This window comes from Hypomesus nipponensis, chromosome 27, assembly GCF_054491055.1.
Source record: "Hypomesus nipponensis isolate SF chromosome 27, ASM5449105v1, whole genome shotgun sequence".
NCBI lineage: Eukaryota > Metazoa > Chordata > Actinopteri > Osmeriformes > Osmeridae > Hypomesus > Hypomesus nipponensis.
Genome location: NC_140387.1, coordinates 3,952,110 through 3,967,805, shown reverse-complemented (window position 1 = coordinate 3,967,805; position 15,696 = coordinate 3,952,110). Strand labels below are relative to the sequence as shown.

The following is a 15,696-nucleotide window of genomic DNA, read 5'->3' as shown; positions in this document are numbered from 1 at the left end:
GGTTTTCCATTAAAGTCGTAATTAAAAAAATACCTAGCCAATTAATGCACACCATACAGCATTTATATAAACGTAAGGGTGCAATGTAAACACCAATCTTAACGAACTTGTTGAAAATTCTTGGTATATTTGGAGCATGAAGCTCATGCTGTATTTGAGGAAACGTTCAGATGTGGTAAAAGAGGGACCTGCATCCATGGACATCCTTTCCGCACGGTGGCGCTGTCTGTTCAGTCATCCCTGTTTCCAGTTCGTAGAACAAGGTCCGACTCCAAACCTTTTAGACAATTAATATCGTCTGAAGATTTCAAACAGTATTTATTTCTTTTCAGCACTAAACAACGCCAACAATGAGTGGAATTCCTGGAACAGCTGTAGTTCAAATAACCAATCTTTCGTCTGCCGTGAGTAGTGAGCAAATGCGCACTCTATTTGGCTTTCTTGGGGACATCGAGGAGTTGCGGCTATACCCGCCGGAGTAAGTGCAGTTTTCGCGGTAGGCTTACTAAAGCAACATCGGGGATATATGGCCTAACTGTTACCTAAATCAATTACTTACCTAGTTTTTTTTCTGTTTCTATCTTACAGCAATGCACCTCTCTCTTTCTCGTCCAAAGTATGTTACGTAAAGTATCGAGAGCCATCCAGTGTTGGTGTGGCACAACATTTAACCAACACTGTTTTTATTGACAGAGCTTTGATAGTGGTTCCATGTGCTGAAGGTGAGTATGGGTAACTGTTCACAATTTCTCAAGTGTGACGTGACTAATTGTAACTTTTTTGTCAAGGTACTAGTAGGGTACTACTTCTGTGATAATATTAGTGCTTAATTGCATTACAGTTGCCTAGACGCTCACAGGCCTACAGACAGCCGGTACATGTTTAGCTGTTAGCTTATCCGAGTCTGCCTCAGGTTTGAGGACGTAGTTACCAGGCAGAACGTTGTTTCCATACAGTCATCTCATTTTGATATGGTCTTGTATGATATTCTCTCTCTGCAAGGTAATACCAGTGTTCGAATTAAGGCAGAGGTGGGGGGGCTTCTGGATTTACCATAAGTCCAACAACAACAAAAAAGATGTATAGGATGCCGTGCCATTCATCTTACCCACCACCGCCCACAAGGAAACCCCCCCTAACAGACCCCTGACAGAATTCGAACACTGGGTAGTACCGTGAGATCGACATAGCCGGAAGTCACGATGAGATACAAGTTAGGCCTACATATGAACATCAAAGGAGTGCATTAACATTAAAATCGGCTACATGTCATAACTGATGTTTGGTATAGATTGTGTAACTTCACTAATAAGATTAGAAATGAGTTTCAAGATCAGTTCAAGGTCATTGTAGCTAAAAACCATCCAGTTTGTAAAAAAAAAAATACAGCTAACTTCGTCTTGTTTCTCTCTTTTTGCATTTCATTTTTATTTTATTTTTTTCCTCTCCCTCTCTCCTGGAACCACTGTTGCTCTTTTAATGTACCTGTTAGAAGTGGTTTCACCATGATTGACTGATTCTCTCTCACTTGAAATGCTTGAAATCCACGTGACTTGGTGCTGGATGGCTACTGAGTTTATTAATTTGGTTTTGTATGTTTTTTCTGTGTGATTATGTGTGCATATCAGATGACTAGACTGGCCCAGCTGTTACACTACACTAGCCTGAGTAAGGCATTGTTTTCCAAGCCACTATCCCCGATGGGGCCAACGCAGCCTTCAAGGGGGGAATGTGACCAGGAGAATAGCCCGCAGAGCCCTCCAAGATGGACACCTTGTCTCTTTTTGTTTTATCTTTGTTTTTATTTTGGTTTGTTTCTTTTCATACTTTCCCATGTTGTCCTCTGTCTTCTCTCTCTCTAGAAACTACAGTATTGCATATTTCTAGATTTTTTTTTTTTTTTCTCTCAATTGTTTTTGGTTTATTTTGGTTTATCCCCCCCCCCCCCCTTCTCCTCCACAGCAAGTTGTGTGTGATTTGAGTTCTGTCCAGGCTGCCATGGCACCCAGGTGGAATGTGTGTCGCACATGGGATGCTATGAACCTGACTAACACAACTTGACTCTCTGTTCCTTGATGATACAGTCAGGTGTTATTGTATGATAGAGCTCAGTCACAGCTAATCTCTGAACTGTGGTGCAGGGCAAATTTAAAGTATGGCTTCGCTTTTTACGTGAACTTATACCCAAAGCCGTGAGATGACGTTCAAGTGCACATTAAGTTTGAAACTAATGGTTTGCTTGTTAACTGTTTTAAAGATCACGATTAGCCCTTTGGAAATGCAAGATCTTCACAAAAATCCCTTTTTTTAGATGTATTTCCTATGTTTTTAAGACTAAAGTCGTGCCCCTGTATCATTCCTCCTTTTTCTTATGGGGAAAATGACCAAACTGAACCACAATCAAGGTTTCTAATCCAATAGTTTTTTTTTGGCAAGCAAAGTTTGGGGAGATTTAAGATACTTAAAAAATGTTCTTCTTTTCTGAATCTGATGTTCTGTGTGCTATTAGTGATGCAGCCATCATGATCCGTTGTCTTGTGTTGCACACCTTTCCAACACTGCGAAACGATCGCCCCCTGGGGAAAGCGCCCATGCTTGATATCGTATGGTTCATGACCAATATGTTTCCAGTACAGGTGACACATAACTCAGTGTTAACTCAATTCTCTGCATTTCTTTTTTTTAATTTTTTATATCTATGAGGAAAAAAAAACAGTAAAAACACGAAAAAAAATCTGCCTTTTTGTTTTTGAACAGAAGTCTTGTTAACATCTGTGTGTTCATAGCTGTTGATAGAAGAGCGATGAAGGGATCTAGCTTACCAAACGTAAGGGTGGAATGTGAGGAGTTTGAAGCTGCTCCGCCTCCATTAAAACCCCAGCAGCAGATGCTACAGTTACATTAGTCGCTTGGTAGCGAGTAGAGCTCTTAAGATGTACAGCGCCAGGAAGGCTATGTCATCCTTCTCTAGAAATACTGGGCAAATTTGTGCAGACAGAGAGGAGACAGAGGGTAAGGAGTCGCGCCACTGCGTCCGCTAACTCTCTCCTCTTGTCTGCAGGCAAGATCCCCGAGGAGGCCAAAGCCTTGTCTATGCTGGCGCCCGCCGTCCCCTCGCCCGGTCTGGTCCCAGGAGGAGGGCTCCTGCCCATACCCACCCCCGCCCCTCCCGTCCACAACGTGAGAACGAGCTCCGTTCGACTCATTTAGCGCAATTTTATACAGTCAGCGGTGTCGCTTTGGATAAAACTGTGGTTCAAACATTCTGTGGTTTATAAAAAAATAAAAAAGTTCTGCTGCTGCTTTTCCTAAACAGGTAATCCAGGACTAGGACAGCCACAGGCCTAACTGGCAATCTCGTAAATACGAGAAGGCATCTTTAGTCAGTCCTGTCCGAAGTCGCTGTCATCGATTGCTGAGTGGCCCTCTTTGTCTCTGTGTGTGTGTTGCAGCAGCAGCAGCCTCCGCAGTTGAGCCTACCTGTGGCGAACCTGTTGGCCCTTCCGACTGTCCTGGACCCCTCGCTGACAGCCCTGGCTGGGGGCAGCTCCTCCCAGCCCCCCCTCATGGGCAACGTGGACCCTTCCAAGGTCGATGAGATCCGGAGGACCGTTTATGTCGGCAACTTGAATTCCCAGGTCACAAAGCCAAACCCCATTACCCCCCCCCCCCCCCCCCCCCCCCCCAAAAAAGAAAAATCCTCATTCCCATATTACATGAACAATATTACGTTATTTCGACGTTCACAGTCGGAGAGTGACCCAGTGAAAAGTTTCTGTCACGCTCTCAATGTACCGCAGTGACTTGATGACGCCGCTGCTGTCCACTGTCGTAACTTGTAGTGTTGAGTTGGTCTCCTGGTCTGGCCCCCACAGACCACCACTGCAGAGCAGCTCCTGGAGTTCTTCAAGCAGGTGGGAGACGTGAAGTTTGTGCGGATGGCCGGCGACGAGACGCAGCCCACGCGCTTTGCCTTCGTGGAGTTCGCCGATCAGGACTCGGTGTCCCGAGCCCTCAATTTCAACGGAGTCATGTTCGGAGACAGACCCCTGAAGTAGGCCTTTGCACGTTCTTTCCTCTTCAAAAACCCCCCCGAAATATTCGATTCTAAACCGTTGACGTTCTGAGACGGGAAAGCTCCAAAGGCTGTTTGTCCTCGTGTGTCTCTCAGGATTAACCATTCCAACAACGCCATCGTGAAGCCCCCAGAGCTGACGCCCCAGGCCGCAGCCAAGGAGCTGGAGGACGTGATGAAGAGGGTGAGAGAGGCCCAGTCCACCATCGCTGCCGCCATCGAACCAGGTAGGACGAAGGTGCACCCCGACACAAGAAATTGTACCCTCTCAAGTTGTTATTAGTTTACATTTAGTCATTTAGCAGACACTCTTATCCAGAGCTACTTACAGTAAATACAGGGACATTCTCCTGAGGCAAGTAGGGTGAAGGCACAGCCGGGAATCGAACTGGCCCCCTTCTGATTGCAAGCCGATTCCCTAACCGCTCAGCCACCTGACTTCCTCAAGATAAGTGATGAGTGAATGTACGCAGGTGTGCAGCGGGATAACTGTCAACACTGTTTCAGAGGATGAGAAGAAGCCTTCTCCCAGTCACTCCAAGCGGTCGAGGCATTCCCACTCCAGCTCGCGGTCCCGGTCACGAACACGCAGGAAGAGGTCTCGCTCCAGCCACAGGTTGGCACTGAATCCCGAAATTTGTTTTTCTTTGTCGTGTGTGTGTGTGTGTGTGTGTGTGTGTGTGTGTGTGTGTGTGTGTGTGTGTGTGTGTGTGTGTGTGTGTGTGTGTGTGTGTGTGTGTGTGTGTGTGTGTGTGTGTGTGTGTGTGTGTGTGTGTGTGTGTGTGTGTGTGTGTGTGTGTGTGTGTGTGTGTGTGTGTGTGTGTGTGTGTGTGTGTGTGTGTGTGTGTGTGTGTGTGTGTGTGTGTGTGTGTGTGTGTGTGTGTGTGTGTGTGTGTGTGTGTGTGTGTGTGTGTGTGTGTGTGTGGAAAAAAAATAATAAATGCAGCAGAATATAAACATTTCTCTTTTTTTTGTCATTTGGGAATTTTTGCACAAAAGTGCACTTAGAAGTGCTATAATGTCTGTTCCCCATGCGTGTCCACCTGTGTAGGAGTAAGCCCATCCAGAGGTCACGACCCCGGCTGAGCGACCGCCACAGTTCCAGGAGGTCAGGCAGGAGGCCGTCTCGCTCCAGGGACCGGAGGCCAAGCCGCTCCAGGTCCAGGTACTTGCGTCACCCGCCCGCCCTCACCTCACCCTGCCATCTTGCCCGCTCGCCGGTGTTTAGAGCCTCCAAGGCTTTTAGAACAAGCACTATTCAGAAATAACCAACATTCAACATTCAGTTCTAGCCTAAATCTTGGTCTAAAGCAGTGACTCGCCTTCAAAATCCCCCTCCCCCCCCCCCTCAAAAGAAAACGTACAAAACACAACTCTTAGACTAATAAATGACATCTGTTTCCAGTTGTTTTGATGACGTTGTAGTCGAGTCACTGGGCTCCAGTTTGTCTCTGTGGTTTGTACCCGTTTTGTACTCTTGAAAGGGACAGAGTGAGTGACCCGCTCTCCGCTGTCCCTCAGGGACAGGCGGAAAGACAAGGATGTGGAAATGAGAGGCAAGGTGGAAGGCCCTCAAGAGAAGGGTGATAGGACACAGAAGGAGACAAAGGGCAAAGCTCCCGCAGACAGCTACGGGGGCTTCCCGGGGTCGGGAAGCGCCATCAGGTCAGCAGAACTTGACACGCTGGGCGACCCCTGCACACTGGATGACACTTTGACCCCGCCCGACACTGTAGACCGTGACCTTTTCTGCCTGACCTCTGGACTTGTGACCTTTGACATTGTAGACTGAGGTGTTCCACTCGGGAAATGATTGGTGTGGGAGGGAGGATGTTTTTACTCGACAGTAAATGATGCCCCTTGAGTCATCAGTCGTACGTTGGTGCCCGGAATTTTACGTTTGTCGTAAATTACGTTTACCAGACTGCAACAATAATTATGGGAACATAGACCAGGTCTAGGACATGACATTTGGCTAGTCTCTGCGTATTTGGAAAGGTAAGAGTTGACGTCGAAACGTTGCGTGCGTGTCGTATTCCCAGGGGCCACCGCAGACGAAGTCGGGAGCGATCCAGAAGCCCTCGCAGGAAAGCCCGCTCGCCCACGCCCAAGAGGTAAACCATCTCGCCGTTCCACCACACTCCGAACCCCCCACGTAAACACACGCCCGCCTGGCCCGCCCGCACGTGCTGTGGCGTGGCCGCCGCAGCGGTCACTGAGCGCTGCCCCTGTGTCTCTGTTCCAGGGGGAGGAAGGAGAAGAGGAGGGAGAGGGCCAGGGAGATCAGCAGGGGGCGGAGGGAGAGATCCACCTCCAGGAGGAAGAGCAGCCGAGGGCAGGAGCGGACGGAGCGCAGGGCTAAACCTGCCAAGGTCACGGTGAGCTCCCCCCTGCTAGCAGCGCCGCCGCCCCAATGCATCTCACCAGAAGTGGCTATTGGCTCTCTGAAACGTCGCTGAACGTTTCCTCGATTATGCGATGACCTCAATTCAATCAGGCCCCTAAGAACCACACCCAGCTCAGCTCCAAATGTACTTGTTGAAAGCATAAGCAAGCTCATAACTAATTATGAGCTATATAACCATGTATTTTTTGTACTGAAAATTGATGGGGACCTTTGGCTGCCAATTGCAATTTTATGGATTTATTTTCCTCTCGCATTTGTGCACTGAAAACTGCTACTACAGTACACCAGGCCAGTTGGCTCTCATCTGTGCCCCACCGATTGCTCTGGACCTGCCCTGGTTCTGCGTTGCGTATGGTAGGAAATTAGACTGTTGCTGTGCTGTTTCAGGTGGAAAAGGACAGAGCGAGGAGAGACAACAGGGAAGACTCGGCCACACCCAGCGAAGACGTGATGTCATCACCCTGCGCCCGGCACAACGGCAGTCATAGCACATACCCAGACGATGACATCACAGCATGAACTGACTGTGCAGGCACCTGGCTTGCTACTTTATGATCTCGTATGGACTTGCAATCGCACACACACACAGACACACACACACACACACATGCAACAGTTCCCTGAAATGGCACAACAATTTGCCAAAACCTCAATCATCACCAATCTGCCATGGCCATTTCTAGTTGACTAGCTTTGAGTTGTGTGTTCAGCTAATGAGAAGTGTGTAGCTGTGAGAGAAGGCAGAGTCCATAACCATGTGGCTGTGATCCTGCCATTATATGATATTCATATGGAAAAAGGAACCTGGACTCTTTCTTTATTAGTGAATACGGTTTTACATGAATAGTTGTATTCCTTTTCTTTCTGCTGCACACATTTTCAGTTTATAAAAAAAAAACATAATTCTAAGATCAGTGTGTGCACTACCCCTCACTCAACGTTTCTGTAGTCATTGTCTAAAAACGGATTTCAACATTGATATAGTGATGAAATTGAATATTCATATGAAGTATAAGTAGTCAGAGATGTTGCAGTACAGTGTCTTGTACCCAAGACCCAGGACCACACTGAAGTTCAGCTCAACACACAAGTCAATGCGTTGCTTGTGAGCACAGGCAAGTCAAAGTGCCTAGACTGAGATTGTACAAAAGTCACTGTATTAGTATACTGTATAAAGAGCTGTTAGGATTCTAAAGAAACGTATTGTCCTGGTGAGGTTTCTTTATGTGATCGGGCAGTTTCGGACGTCATTTGAAGTCGTGTTGTCTTGATATTCAGTGATTGGTTTTTAAATCTTTTTTTTTGTGTGTTTACTGAATTCTACGTCTTTTTTTTTTTTTTTTTTTTTTTTTTTTTGTATTTTGATTATCAGAATTCTGTATTTTGTACCCAATGGCTGTTGAAACACCATCCTTTGGTATGTGCCCCCATTACTTTTGCTGTTGAGCTTTTATTTCAATTTTGTATTTGTTGCTGGTAGTTACTGTAACTTTAGATGAAGAGTTGAACCATGTGACCTACTTTGCCATATTCCACTGAATTGACTGTGTGCTGTATGTGTAGAAGGGACAGACCTGTACCTTATTATTATACACAAACCTTGGGACTGAGGCGAGGCCAGCGAACATTGTTTTTATGTTGAGTAAATATGTCACACAAGACTAATATCTTAACAAATGACGTAAATAATTTATTTTTTATATACTTGTATCCAACAGTAGAAACTATATGTCCAGTTTGTTGTTGGGTTATTCTTGGTGTACATGCTGGCTGTGGATGGTGAAACTGGCACAAAGGATGAGAGGTCGCCACGGTAACGGGTTTGGTGGTTTTGGTCATGCTGCTTCGGCCATCTTGGTTGCATGTGTGTGTGTGTGTGTAGTCCACATATACCGTATTTGTACATTTGACAAAAACATGTATATCACATAAATCTTTGCAGAAAAGTTATCAAATAAAGAATATTTGCTTCGAAGTATTTGTTAATGCGATAGCGGATTTGATATATGTATCCTTTGTGGTAGACACTGCCCGTGTCTCTGTTAAAAGAAAAGCTTTGCTTGGTTTACATTTACAAACAGTCATTTAGCAGACACTCTTATCCAGAGTGACTTACAGTAAGTACAGGGGCATTCCCCCCGAGGCAAGTAGGGTGAAGTGCCTTGTCCAAGGACACAACTTCATTTGGCACAGCCGGGAATTGAACCAACAACCTTCTGATTTATAGCCTGACTCCCTAACCGCTCAGCCATCTGACCCCTTGGTTTCTTGTCGCATTGGCAGGGATTCATTTCCAAGTCATGCTACAAGGACCAAGAATTATGCAAATGGAGATATATATATATATATATATATTCACGCTATAACTACCGATATGCAGTATGTAAGTAACGTGTGTCAACCTTCTACTTCCCAAAATTCCAAACATTCTCATAGAGCAGTGTAGCAGTTTTCTGTGTTCTGGTGTGGAAGGAGGCCCCCTTGGGACAGAAAGAGGGCATTGCACAGCGACTGCCGCACGTAGTCCAACTCCGGTCTCAGTGAAGTCAAATCCTTGTCCCCGGTTAGTCTCTGTTCCTGGTTGTCAGCTGAGGCAGTGGACGGCCGAGAATCCAGAGGCATGGCCATCTGAAACAGCTCCATGGTTGTATAGTCAGTCGTGAAGACTGCTTGGTGGCTTATGGGGCCACGATCTGGGTGCTGCATGTTCACAGAGGAAGGTGTAGCACAGACAGAAGTCAGATCTTTATCTATTCTCTCAGTAGTTGTGGAGAGGAAGTCTCTCTGACACACTCCCCCACAGCTGGGATGTGATGAGAGGCCCTCGCAGGCTGATTCAGACAGAGGAGTCTTGTTATTGATGTGCTCATGTTCTCGGTTGCAGTGCAGGTTTGAGTCAAAACCACAGTTAAAGTTGCTAATATTAGACTTTTCAGCCACTTTCTCAATGAGTTGTAGACTGCTGGAATCTCCCTCTCCTTCCATTTTCTGGGTTTTTATCGGTTCCAGGAGCTCCTAGATAGAAAAACAAAAAACAAATCCTAATTACAAATAACAAATAACTGTACAAAAGATTGAGTTCAACGAAAACATTCAAATCTTGGTAAATTGACAGTGAATGTACTTAAAATAAGGACCTTACTGTAACATATTTGAAGAATAGTCAATTTCATTAAACTTACCAACTCACAGACTCCCTTTATGTCCTGGATGGCGTAGCTGTTGCTAGGATTAGGTATCATAGGCCAACATACACTCTTTGCTCTGAAAGCAAATAAAATAACCTGTTTTCTGTTGCTCTGCCTTCTAAAGCAATATGATTTCATTTCCAATAAATATACTACCACTTGGTGGTAATTACTGAATATAAATATTATATCTGAACTGTAAAGCCCAAAAGACCAAAAATAGTCATACCTTTTTATCAACAGTGGTGAGATATGACACCCAAACATTGACACAACGATTAGGCCAACCAGAGCTGTCAGGGCCACACCGGTAGTCATGAAATCTACATGGAGTAAGGCACACAGCAATGAGCAGTGAAAGCAAACATTCACTCACCGCACATCTTTCGTCCACCCATGAACTCACTGTTGCTTGCTAAAAACATAAGAGTGGAAATAAATGTAACAAAGTTGTCTTCAGATTGGATGTGAGACTGATAGACATAGATAGATTGATAGGACACCTTGTGGTTTCTTTGTTGCGAAGTACGCAGCTGAACTCCGAACACCAACCCCCGCCCTGGTGAACGCCGACATTTGGACTTGGTACTGTTGACCGCTTTTAAGATCCTTAAGCTCATAGCTGTTTGATCCTGGGCCCACCGTGAGGTCTGCAAGCACAGAGCCGACGGGCAGCCAGTAAAGTGCAGGAAAAACAGTCAGACAACAACAGACAATTTCTAATCTTGATGGGGACCAAAAACTGGTCTTCAGGGAACAAACTGTAAATGTACAGTTCCCCATGCAGCCAAGAAAGCCACCGTTAGATATAGTGTGATAAATATAGCTGAGTGTGAACAGGAAATCCCCTTCAAACGAACCACTGGGCAAAAATAAAGCCTGGTGAAAGATTCACTGCAAATGATATTGACGCTTCCACTTCACCCATGTATAACACTGGACACCTAGATTTGGTCTAAATGCTTGTGTCTTGTCCAAGTCCATGCCAATGACAGCTCTGCTATGTTTTCACCATCCTCCACCAAGCAATCGTCACATGACAAGAAGACTCAGACTTGCACTATATTCATTCAGTCTGGCGTGATAGATACCCTCGCGATCAGGGGTAGGAAACGCTGGTCATAGAGAGCTGCTGTCCTGCATGTTCTAGATGTTTCCCTGCTCCAGCACACCTGATTCAAATGAACGGGTCGTTATCAAGCTCTGTGTGTAAGCCGGGTAATGACCATTGATTTTGAATCAGGCGTGCTGGTGCAGGGAAACATCTGAAACTTGCAGGACAGCGGCCCTGGAGGACCGGGGTTGCCGACTCCCTGATCTAGATTGAGCCCAGTGCTTACTGGTCTCTGTGTGTGCTGCTTCATCCTCGCTGTAGTAAAGGTGATAACCCTGCAGGAACCCCATGCTGTCCTCTTCAGAGACGGGGTCCCACACGATCATCACAGAGGTCTGGGTCTCATTGCCACTGCCGACGTTCCCTGGGGCACTGCTGGGACCTGGGACAGCCGACAGAAAAGATGACGACACGCTACTGTACTTTCCCCGCAAAAATCGGATTGTGGAAATAGCAGAGCATTTTACGGACACGACCCTTCAGGAAGTTCACTCGACGAAAGCACACGAGTGGTGAAAACGGTATTTCAATCTCAAACTCACGTCCTTCGGTGATGTAGGCATGGATGTTCCCATAGGTGGCCTCACTGTTGTTGATCTTCTTCAGGTTGCACGTGTCCCTGTCTGGTCGTGTGTGGAGGGTGAACGTGTATCTCTCGTAGGGCTGCAGAGGTTCTGATTCAGGAATTAACAATAAGTGTTGTTCAGTTAGTGGGAAGTCACAAGTCTGTATGCAGAAAGAAAAAAAAAACGATGTGCAACCGGTAGAGTTGGATGGTTATTATGAAGTGTTTTGTCTTTTTACCATCCCTAACTCGTAATATACAATCAAGAGAGTTCATCAACAGAGAGACTGATCTCTCACCCTTCAAGGTTATAACTTCATAGTGGTTCTCCTTTTCATAGAAAGACTTGTGAGCTGGTTTCTCTCCTTTCCGCCACCACTCCACACAAAAGCAGCTGTATGTTTTCACCAAGTCATGTTGCCAGGAGATTATAAAGGAGGAGTTGCCACTGAATGTGACATTCAGCCTCTCGGGAGGTAGGTCTGCAGAGACAAATCAAGAGCACTTAATTATTTTTCTCATCCATTTACAACGGTTGATACAGTCACCTCGACGTCATCCTGCCTCACTGTCAGTACGCCAACATCAAATCAGAAATACTTCAAAACAATCGCCACGAGTGTCACCTTTCTCTACTAATGGAGCGATTGTCCACTCTAATGCAGGAGAAGTGGCAGCACTGTGGAAGGCAGAGATGTTGAGGAGATAGGCCGAGTGGGAGAGGACCAGGCTAATCTCAGGTCTGGTGGAGTTGAACGTGTTTCTGGAAGTCTCTCCAGAGAGTTTCTCCACGGTCACATGGTAGCCCTCTGCGATCTCTGCCTCGGCAAACTATCAAATGGGATGGCGATAGGAAGCTGACATGACATGAGACGTTGTGGTTCAAACACGTCCAACTGAAAATATTGCACCTCAGATGTATACTGAGACGTCAACACCACGCAGTGTTTAACTTTTATGTTTTTATTTGTTGAAAATAATTACCTTCCATTTTATAACAATAATCCGTCTTCCTTCGGGCTGAGGAATCTCTTTTATCTCCTCGATAAAAGGCTTAACAGTAAGTTCTGAGAGAAGGGGCAAAATTCAAGTTCAAGTCTTTTATTTGTCAGGTACACAGAACAACACAAGATCAGACTGGGCACTGAAATTCTTAAGACAAGACAACGCAAGCGTCTGGCATAACATAACATAAGTACACAGAACATAATTTACATCTATGCTGAGCTTAAATAAGTGAAACTTCCCAAATATACAGATGGCAATAAATAATCGACTATACTAACCCAAATATTAAAACTTCCTAAATTACAGATAACAATAAATAATACTAACCGTAAATGCACAAAACCTATTTCAACCCTATAACCTATGCTAACCTAAGTTGAGTACAGTATAATAGTGCAAAATTGTCAATGACCGTACAGGAGCCTGGTGGCATTGTCCTTTTTATGGAGCATTCCGTCCATAAAAAGGACAGAACGCTGCCCTTTTTATGTTAAACACTTGTACCTCGTCTGATGGAAAGCTTAAACAAGATATCCTTACCTGGTGAGACTCGAAAAATGTCACTCCACAAACACTGTCTGCATAATCCTTTTTCACTGGCAACACACTGAATCTGTATCTTATAGGGCAGCGAGGCGTTAAGATTATCGACAATGCACGTCTTCACATCCTTGGACAGTACTGTAGGCTACAAAGTCCAAGATAAAGGGAGAATCAACCACTGGAAGGGAATGAAGCATCCAACTTTAACATTTCAATAAAATAAAACAAACTGTTCTTGGAATGATAGGCCCACCGTTTCCTTGGTTTGGTTCTCGTGTGTCCAGTACTTCACAATGTAAGGATTGGTATCCATTTTCTTCAGTTGCCAGGAAACATTCACTTCCAGCTGTCTAGAATGACGACTGAAGTGGACCTTAGTTGGGGGACCACAGCGAACTGCAATGTGAAGACGAGGATACTGTCATTACTCTGTTCTCATGTTGCTGCTTTTCACAAAGCTGAAAGGAACAAGAGGCTTCAATGGTCAAACCAATCTCACCCAAATCTTGTGGGACGCCTGTGAACACATCCTTGGTGCAGTTCCCCAAGTCATTTTTCTCGACAACATGGACTGTCATGTTCCATTTCTCAAACAAATCATTGCGTGTAAGTATTTGAGACATTATAGATATGTTAGCAAACATTGTGCAACGTGTTTTCTTTCTGGAAAAAAAAAAACGGTTTATTGATGGATAAAATGGAAACATGCAATATTGTCTTCGCCTTGTTTTCCTTCTTGAATTTAGACAAACTGTTGCTGATTTAACGTACTGTAGAACGTAAAGTGTGTACTGGCTTGAAGCTTGTTTTCCAGATTCCCAAACACATATCCAATTTTTTTCCAAATTAATATTTGAAATGTAACCATAGCAATTCAATCCACGAACTCCATCTGAAAGACAATAATACCGGAATAGATCAAATGATTGGTGATATCTGTTTCATTTGAATAACTTATTTGTTCCTCATTCTCATCGACATCTAAAAACAGGGTACAGTTCAGACATTACAGAGCAGAGCATTAAACGGATGACCCCATTACCTTGAGATACGGCACAGTGTTCATGACACGAGATTCTGCGAAAACGCACTGAAACAATTATTAGGTACAGTGAATAAAATCTGTTTTTTACAAAAGACCCTTTGTTTTGTACACAATCTTTTCTGTTTTTCTAAATCATACAATTTCTTCAAATGAGAAAAGCAAGAAAAAGTTGCAAATGACAGTGTGCTAGCTTGGATTCACAACTTGCAGAAACAATGGGTACACTGGTCGCAGTCATCTCAGCTCACCTAGGTGCTACTCTCATGTTTGAAAATATGCTGTTGATGAAGATCAATCAAGCGGATAATGCATCATAGACCAGTGTTGTCAGAACATAATGTAGGTTACCTAATGCAAATGTGAATGAAATAAGTGAATACATGAACGGATCATTAGGCTGTCAGACGGGCAGTTCTGTGGGCATGTGTGAAGCCATCTGTGACATTGCTTGAAAAAAGGGCTATACAAATGAATGTTGATTTGATAAGGCGGTGTCTGATCTACTCTTATGATTAGCATAAGCGCGCAAGAAATCCCTAATTTTTTCCAGATTGTCAATCTTCAGGTCAACAGTCAACACGTACTTGTGAATGAGGAAAGGCTTGCAGGGTCTATTTATCTACAAAGCAAAAAAATATGTACTTGCCACCAGTACAGACAGATGTATCTTATCTCCAAAAAACGACAGCAGCCACACAACATTTGACAATGACCCTAAAGCAGTCAGAATCTAGTTTTGAGGAAAATCTCGCAAAAATTATTCTGAAATACCTGGAGAATCCTTGGCTGTGGTGAAGGGAAGGAAGTAGTATATAAACAAAAGACCTGGACAGAAGGATGAACAGTTTTTTCAAATCTCATTGAAATGAGGCTTATTGAAAACATTTGCAATGCTACTAGTACAGTAAAAAGACCATGTTCAATTGTGAATGATTGACAAGTGCATTAACCTTGTGCTGCCTTCGGATCATTGTGACCCACAGTCGTGGTGCAAAAGGTGGGTCACAATGACCCAAAGGCAGCACAAGGGTTAATACTTTTGTCTAAAATACAAGAAAAAACACAAGGTAGTGAACGTGAATGATAAGTTCAACAACCAAACAACCAAATAAGAAGCACGAAACAAAATGGCAGTACTTACCAACGATTACACGAGGGACAAGGCTGAGCAGAAAGGGCATTGTTCTTTTCATCTGTGTGTGCTACTGTGGTTAAATAAACTCCAGCTTCATGGCTGCAGCAGTCTGTGTGCTGTCTCCGTGTGCTTTGATCTATGTCTATGCTCTGCTTGTGGGTGTGGATTTTAAGTGGCTACATGGTTGTGATGCATCGTGACATCGTGAAACCACAAACTCGGATGCAAATTCAGGCAGGTAATTAGGTTCATAGATTGTGGTGAATTTAGTGGGCATCCAATAGGGGCCTGAGGTGGGCAATAGGATTGTTTAGTGTTGCTTTTAGATACATGTGTTATCAATTTCACATCAGTTATCTTATTAAAGCCCCACAGTTTTGATAACTAATGCTAAAGATGAACTGCCTGTCATTAGTATATTCCAAAGACATGAAAAGTAATTGCACCAACCCTTTACCCTTGTAGTTTAAGTATTTTATATGTACCTGATAAGCCCCATATTCAACAGGCCCTGCTGTACAGGTTTACCATATCTGGTTTGGATTTGAATTTTCTGACCTTTAAAATGTTATATTATTCAAAGGTCAAAAAGATTATGAAAACTTCTTACTCAGTT

General features: G+C 44.3%; 2 protein-coding genes across 6 annotated transcripts; one reads left to right on the top strand and one right to left on the bottom strand.

Annotated features, from left to right (window-relative positions):
- The first annotated feature begins 246 nt into the window (after window positions 1-246).
- Window positions 247-8,457, top strand: srek1 (splicing regulatory glutamine/lysine-rich protein 1). Of its 5 annotated transcripts, none has more exons than XM_084693825.1 (12): window positions 247-478; window positions 589-722; window positions 3,062-3,180; window positions 3,453-3,638; window positions 3,876-4,054; window positions 4,172-4,302; window positions 4,583-4,691; window positions 5,127-5,240; window positions 5,597-5,740; window positions 6,118-6,189; window positions 6,321-6,453; window positions 6,870-8,457. In XM_084693825.1, the coding sequence occupies exons 1-12, from the start codon at window positions 351-353 to the stop codon at window positions 6,999-7,001; spliced, it is 1,581 nt and encodes a 526-aa protein (XP_084549951.1). In that variant the 5' UTR covers window positions 247-350; the 3' UTR covers window positions 7,002-8,457. The 5 variants fall into 5 exon arrangements, with proteins under 5 accessions (XP_084549951.1, XP_084549954.1, XP_084549953.1 ...); XM_084693827.1 differs by lacking the exon at window positions 247-478 and adding an exon at window positions 1,629-1,809; XM_084693828.1 differs by lacking the exon at window positions 5,597-5,740.
- A 75-nt stretch (window positions 8,458-8,532) lies between these two features.
- On the bottom strand, window positions 8,533-13,736 carry LOC146220468 (leukemia inhibitory factor receptor). Its single transcript, XM_084694265.1, has 13 exons — window positions 13,672-13,736; window positions 13,400-13,563; window positions 13,154-13,296; window positions 12,898-13,045; window positions 12,334-12,416; window positions 11,976-12,180; window positions 11,649-11,831; window positions 11,327-11,458; window positions 11,011-11,166; window positions 10,174-10,320; window positions 9,900-9,993; window positions 9,665-9,746; window positions 8,533-9,497 (listed from the first exon to the last, which is right to left on the bottom strand). The coding sequence occupies exons 2-13, from the start codon at window positions 13,542-13,544 to the stop codon at window positions 8,913-8,915; spliced, it is 2,103 nt and encodes a 700-aa protein (XP_084550391.1). The 5' UTR covers window positions 13,545-13,563; window positions 13,672-13,736; the 3' UTR covers window positions 8,533-8,912.
- Window positions 13,737-15,696: the final 1,960 nt, after the last annotated feature.

Bases quoted from the DNA above. Each gene is read 5' to 3' on its own strand.
- srek1 (XM_084693825.1), top strand. From the start codon at position 351: ATGAGTGGAATTCCTGGAACAGCTGTAGTTCAAATAACCAATCTTTCG. The intron at 723-3,061 runs GTGAGTATGGGT...TCTTGTCTGCAG, and splicing joins AGTGGTTCCATGTGCTGAAG to GCAAGATCCCCGAGGAGGCC. The intron at 6,190-6,320 runs GTAAACCATCTC...TCTCTGTTCCAG, and splicing joins CGCTCGCCCACGCCCAAGAG to GGGGAGGAAGGAGAAGAGGA.
- LOC146220468 (XM_084694265.1), bottom strand. From the start codon at position 13,544: ATGTTTGCTAACATATCTATAATGTCTCAAATACTTACACGCAATGAT. The intron at 11,832-11,975 runs GTGACACTCGTG...TTGTCTCTGCAG, and splicing joins CGCTCCATTAGTAGAGAAAG to ACCTACCTCCCGAGAGGCTG. The intron at 9,498-9,664 runs GTAAGTTTAATG...TTTTCTATCTAG, and splicing joins TAAAGGGAGTCTGTGAGTTG to GAGCTCCTGGAACCGATAAA.